The 6,765-nt window shown below is 28.9% G+C and overlaps 1 protein-coding gene across 1 annotated transcript; it reads right to left on the bottom strand.

Moving 5' to 3' along the window:
• Positions 1–2,572: 2,572 nt before the first annotated feature.
• Positions 2,573–5,219, bottom strand: LOC103482829 (bidirectional sugar transporter SWEET4-like). The gene is made up of 5 exons (XM_008439178.3): positions 4,972–5,219; positions 4,846–4,882; positions 3,870–4,251; positions 3,531–3,650; positions 2,573–3,129 (listed from the first exon to the last, which is right to left on the bottom strand). Exons 1-5 carry the CDS (start codon positions 5,012–5,014, stop codon positions 2,914–2,916), a joined length of 798 nt encoding a protein of 265 aa, XP_008437400.1. The 5' UTR covers positions 5,015–5,219; the 3' UTR covers positions 2,573–2,913.
• Positions 5,220–6,765: the final 1,546 nt, after the last annotated feature.

The following is a 6,765-nucleotide window of genomic DNA, read 5'->3' as shown; positions in this document are numbered from 1 at the left end:
TTCAAGTCAAAAATTTTGGAAACCTCTTTTTTCTTTTTCTTTTTTAAATAGACCGACCCGACCCGAAATCTCCAAATAATAATTTCCTATATAACTAAACAAATCAAAATATAATTATATTTCTAAAATAAACCACAAACTACATAGACTATTATGTTTATTTGTATCGTTATAAACACGTATAAAAATAATTTATCTCATAATATTTTCTTATATTTTTAGAAATTTTGTTATTTAAAATATTTTCTCTTTAAGTAATTATGAACAAGCAAATGATGCAATTTAATACTCTTCATTAAACTTCATCCAACAAATATTATGAAACACATAATTGATTTATCATTAGCATGCACACAGAAAATGGGTTGTAAGATACTTACGAAGAATTAAGAAAATTTAAGAAATGTTAAGTCGTAAATTAAATTTATATAGAGAGAGAATGAAAGAGCAAGGTGAAAATGTATATAAAGAGTATTATTTTGATTATTTATAAAAGTTTAATTGATATTTATGGCAATGTTTTAAAGTTTAGAGACTAATATTATAACCGAGTACATCAAAAATATATCATAATAAAGCTAACAAAAAAATATGAAAAAATACAATTTATACCTCTAACTTTAAGAGTTGTATATCATATATATATATATATATATATATATATATATATTATCGGATTCTCAATGTTAGATGTGATTTTCTATGCCTAAAAAACAATACCCAAAACTAATTAACAATATATTCCTTGTCAAAAGTTAGATAAAAATATGTATTTATATCCATAATTGAATACTCTTTCTTATTATATGTGATTGGAGTGCACATGTGATTTCATTTATTAATAGAGAGTTATGATAGAGAGCCTAATCAACTTAGGCTTGGTTGATTTTTCCTTCACCAAATTTGTGGGTTTATCACAATCATTTTCAATAGTCTTGGATTACTTAAGTTTTGCTTTTTTTTAGCAAGCTCAAAAGCTAGGGTTTCAACGACTATGCATTGCATAATTTGATCAGGCTATCTTAAATTATATAACACATCATCAACTATAGATAATAATTGTATTATTTGGTTAATGCAAGTAATGCATTTTTCTTGGTACTCATGTTTGTGTTAGTTTATTTTTGATCCAACAATTATGAACGAAAAACACTTTACATCGTACTACATGGGTAAGATTAGAAGGGGTTGTTCAGTTAAAGTAACTACTAAGCTAACTATAAATATTAAAAATTAAATAGTTTTCTTTGTATATACTATATAAAGACGATAAAATTGGGGGTTCACCTATACTAAATTCGTCGGTGGTGAATGACATGTATTTCTTAGTTAGTTGAGAGTTACATTTTATAAACACTACATAGCTAAATAAATTGATAAGATCGAGATTATCGATAATCAACAAATCCTAATGAGATAAAATACAGAGGGGCCTAAGTCAACAAATATAGATGAGAGATAAAGTTGGTAAGATAGTGAAAGTTTGCACAGTCCCAACAAAGACTTGTATGGTTACAACATTAATGTATAAAGAATCTAAAAGAGCTATTCATGAGTTGATGTGTTAAGAATAACTTCCATCATTTTTTACGCAACAACACTTAAAATGCAAAATATATATATTGTTGGGTCTAGTCTATGTTTCTCTTTCAACAAAAACGACAATATATAACTCAAAGAATCTAACAATCAAAGTCCTAGCCCCTCTCAGAAGTGAGGATAACAACAATGAAAGGAAAGAAGAAGCCCAAGTTAATTTGATCGTGAAACTGTTGTTCTCTTCTCCAAGCATTTTATAGAAGGAAGAAACATTTGCAAATTTAACTAAAAGGCGAACACCTTTTGATTCATCCACAAAATAACGACTTAACAATCTAAGAGTTCGACGATTTCTAAAAAGTTCGAATTCGACTCTCGATAACTTAAGGTTAGTTAATATAAAATTTTTCTTTTGTCTCAAACAAGATATAGGTATGAAAGTTAATCAACTTCAAAATAAATTAAACTATTTCTAAAAGACGACTTTTGTTTTGTAAAAGATATTTGAATTTACCCTAAAACACGTAAAGTTCAACCACTTTTTTTCCCAATAAAACAGTAGCATTTTTCAAATTTTTTTTTAAGAGTGATAAACTATCCACAAGCAACCCCCAAATCCATACACTAACTTCCATGGTAACTTATGGATAAATAAAAGAAGAAAAAAAAAGTCATAATCTATAATCTATACACTATAACTATATGAGAATCTTTAGAAAAGATATGATAATTAAATCTCTCCTGTGATGTATTTCATGGGTTAGGTAACATTGTAATAAAAATATAAACATGAAAAATAATGTTCAATTTTGAGATATACTTTAGCAAACACTTACGTCGTTTGTAATATACAAAAATTACATCATTTTAATTAATTGCCATTTTAATTTTTTGGAAATTTGTAGTCTTTTATATCTGCCAATAGTTACAATTATATTTCATTAATTAATTGGAATCTTATAGATGTGTTAATATTAAAATAAAATTATTTATTTTCCATCCACCACACATGTTATGGGATAGTCATTTCAAATTTGAAAACTTGAAAATTCCAAAAATATATTGAAAGAAAATCAACAAAATGTAAATCAAAATGCCTTTTTATTTTCCCTCTCTTTTCTTCTCAAGGAAAAAAAAAAGACCCCCAAAAGAAAGTAAAAAAAAAAAAAAGAAAAGAAAGAAAGAAAAAAGAAAAAGACCCAACCCAAACCACAATTATTATTATTACTTTTTTGCTTAAGTAAATAATAATAACAATTAGGTTTATTCATAAAAAAACCATATAATTCCCAAAATCTCTTCTTTTTTAATTATGAATTGGGTTTTCACGCATCCAACAACTCATCCAAGTCGGCGCCGTCGTCCGTCGGGCTATCAAGCCTTCCGGGTGGCCGTCGTGTCAGAAGTAGGGGTAGTTGAAGCTCCGCCGTTCGCGGTCTTTTCCGGTAGAGAGGGGGCGCCGTTGACGACGACTTCAGAGAGATGAATTTGGGCTTTTCGTTCGGCAATTTGGCGTTGAGTTGATTTGTAAAAGGTGGCGTAGAGAAGAAGCTGAACTAGGGCCGACAATGTCCCGAGGCCGTTGGGGACCTGAAAATACGCCATTAATGTAATTTTGAGGTCAGTAGTTTTTCTTGGCTGAAACCATGGCGGATTTAAATGAAAGAAAATAAAATTTATTAATTTTTTAAAAAAACCATAAAACATAATTTGTTAAATTTTCGTCCGAGTACGTTGAATTTTAGTTTTTCAACTTAAAATTTTATTAAAATAATCATTTTGAAATTGATTAAACAATAATTTTAAATTTTATTCAAATAATTTTCATGCAAACATTAAATATGTGAATGTGAATTTTTTAAAATTTTATAGTGAAAATATCAATAAATAAAAAAATTAGCAAGTAAAAAATACACAAAGATTAAAAATGAACAAAAGTACTTTGGAACATATAGTGTTTTGATTTTTTTTTTCTTTTTTCTTTTCCTTACCGTGATGAAGGGGTCGAAACGGATGCAAGCGTAGGCAGTCCAAACGACACCGTTTGCTAATGAAGCAAAGGATAGAAAAAACGGCATATATTCCACACTTTTTGTCTTAATCACCAGTTTCTGCATCACACAATACAACACATCATTCTAATTTATTACTTTTAATTTCATTGGGAAACTAAAATTATAAATTAAGAAAACACATGTCGTTGTTTTCATATTTGTGTATAAAAAAAATATTAATTATTTTAAATAATCAATCATCCAATCATTAATAATTTGAATATTATTGACCCACTAGATCTTCATATAGCAAAAGGGAGAGGAAATTATACTAACCATGACGGTCAAGGGTGATGCATACATCATGATGTTAAAGAGAATACAAACGGTCCCGACGATAGCGGAGCGACGACGGTAAGTATGAGCCAAAGTGAGAACCAAAAGGGCTAAGAGAGCCACGAATATGACCTCAACTAACATCATCAACAACACTTTCAACCGCTTTTTCTTTCCGTCGGAATAAATCAAGAACAAGATAATGTACACAAGCTCGATGACGACTCCAGAGCCATTGATTGTCACCACGAGTATGCTACCCGGATGCACCATCGGTAGACCGTACAATGTCCACACCATGCAGTTTATCAGTGTCGCCAAATATGGTACTGGCGAGTACTGCTCCACTGATCCCTTCTTCCATATTTGAATAAATGTCGGTCTGCATAAACATATATAGTTCAACGATTAGAACATTATCATCGAATTAATTTTGAATTATGATGTTTTTATTGCAAATTAATATTAATAGTTTTGCAAATAACACACTTTTGTTTTTGGCGAATTTTAATGCTGATTTTGTCTCTTATTGGTTGGTTTTAAACTTTTTGTGTTCTCCTTGATTTTCTCTCTTTTGCCGGTGATAAAGCGGCATGCAAGCAGGAATAGATTATCCTTATCACGTATAGCATTAATAGCAAACAAGATAAACTTCAACAACTTTTTTTTAAAAAAATACACACATCACTATTTGTAATAAAGAATTTCTTTCAAAACAGAAGAAAATGTTTAGGTGCTGATTCAAATACCAAATAAAAATTTGTCAAATAAACAAGCAAAGACTACTGCATGAGATAGGAATACAGTCTAAGCTACACCTAATCAAAGTTCTTGAACAAAAAAGCCACGAAAATCGACAGTTTATGTTATAACATGGGGACAGGGGTACTCATGGGTCGATTGAGGTCGATTTTAGACAAAAATCAAGACCGTCACGGATGACTCTGTATCAATGGGAGGGGATTAAAATACTTACACTGGGGAGAGAAACAAGAAGAGAGATATGACATTTCCTGTAAAAGAAAAAAACACATAAAACTCAAAATTTTACCCAAAAGAACAAAGGGGTGTCGTTTTATGAAGAGAAAAAAATGAAACCCACCAAAAATTCCAAGAATTGTGCGAATGGCATCTGGAGAAACCATAGTGAAGAGTTAAAGAAAAGAAAAGAAGAGAATTTTGGATAATGTGTTTACAGGATAAATGAGAGAGAGAGAGAGAGTGTGTGTAATATTATTTTGTGTGTGGGATTGGAAATGGGGGGAGGAGTTGTTCTATATATAGAAGGGGAGGGAGTAAAATGAGTTGTAAGCAAGAAGGGTTAGTCACTTGCAAGACATGTACTGGGCACAGCAATTTTCAGCCAACACATGGATTCAAGAGAAGGGACCCATAAATAAGGAGAGAGAGAGTGATAAGGGGAAAGAGGTGACCAAGCAGGCACTTTATTCGAGATTTCCCATGAAAAATATTTAGTATACTAGTGTAGTATGTTAAAAATCGCTCTTAATTTCTAATGGAATTTTGGTTTGTTTGAAAAAATTTAGTCAATAAACAATTCAGTCTTTATAGCATTAGAATCGTAATTATTTAGTTTTTAATATATGTAAAATTAGTACAAAGACTTAATTAAAAGGTTTTTTTCATAACTAAACTAATCAGAGATTGGATAGTTTTATACAATATAAAATATATAACTTAAACTATTGGTATTTGAATTTTTTAGACGTTAGGGACTAAATTGACAAATACAAGAATATAAGTATCAAATTGTTACATAATAAAGTTTAGAGACTAAATAATTGGTTATAAAATTGAAAGCAATAAACTAAGTTGAACTAAAATCAAGAGATCACTAAATTGTTACTTTCATGAAATTTTAGGAATAAAGGTGTTTTATAACCTTGATCGTAATTTTACCTTTTTCCATGAATGTTTGGTATTAGCGATGGTGATGTGACAGCCAGTGAATGCATACTAGAATCTCGCGTATGAATGCTCCTCCTATTTATTATATGATATGTCAACTTTATCTTTTCTTTTTACGAGTTAAAAATTTATTTGTAAAGATAAAATATAGTGTGAACAATAGAGTAGATACTCTTAGTAATATGAGAAGTTTTATTAAAAAATATGTTCTTTAACTATCTTGACGTACTCTAAATATCTCAAATCATTTAAGTATGTGTCAAATTTTTAACGATTGTTGGAAAAAGTACTATCCTTTTCCTTTTATGTTCTTAGTGTTTGAACGAGAAAACTTATAAAACCATTTTAGTTCTATGGTATATAGTATATTGTTTAATTATGTGTCAAATTATGAATATTGAATGTTGAGTATGTAAACATGTATTATCATAGTATTAAAAAATTAATTATTTAAACTTCGTTTGATTAATTTATTTATAAAAATTAAGTACATGTCCCCCCAACTAAATATAGAGATTTTCATCATTCATAAGTAAATGGTAAAAACTACTTTTTCTTAATTTTCGTGTATTGTTTTTCAAAAATATTTATAGAAAGCAGACGATATATTAAAAAATTATAAAGGTATAAAATAACGTATATAATTTTAGAAAATAATTAAGATCTTGAACTTTCAACTTTACATTTGATAATATCTAATATTTTTGAAAGAAAAAAAAAGTGAATCAAGTCAAAAACTTATAAAAAGAAAAAGTTAAATGCTATCACTAACTATTTTATTTTTCTTTTATTCTTAAAATTCAACAATGAAATACGTTAGGACAACAAAACCTTCAAAATATCCACTTTGATATATATATATTATATTTTTATGACTTTGTTTTTGATATCATCTCGAGATGTCTCATATTAACGAAGATAATCGTTTTTACTTATATAGGGAGGTCCAAGTCCAAATCTAGGCTCC

The sequence above is a fragment of the Cucumis melo genome, chromosome 9 (genome assembly GCF_025177605.1).
Source record: "Cucumis melo cultivar AY chromosome 9, USDA_Cmelo_AY_1.0, whole genome shotgun sequence".
In the NCBI taxonomy this organism is placed as follows: domain Eukaryota; kingdom Viridiplantae; phylum Streptophyta; class Magnoliopsida; order Cucurbitales; family Cucurbitaceae; genus Cucumis; species Cucumis melo.
Note: the sequence above shows the minus strand (reverse complement) of the source record. Positions and strands in the feature narration are given on the sequence as shown.

Coding starts and splice junctions, on each gene's coding strand:
- LOC103482829 (XM_008439178.3), bottom strand. CDS start 5,014: ATGGTTTCTCCAGATGCCATTCGCACAATTCTTGGAATTTTTG. Junction 4,252..4,845: donor TTCTTGTTTCTCTCCCCAGT/GTAAGTATTTTA, acceptor ATGTTTATGCAG/ACCGACATTTATTCAAATAT. Junction 3,130..3,530: donor GTTTCGACCCCTTCATCACG/GTAAGGAAAAGA, acceptor GCGTATTTTCAG/GTCCCCAACGGCCTCGGGAC.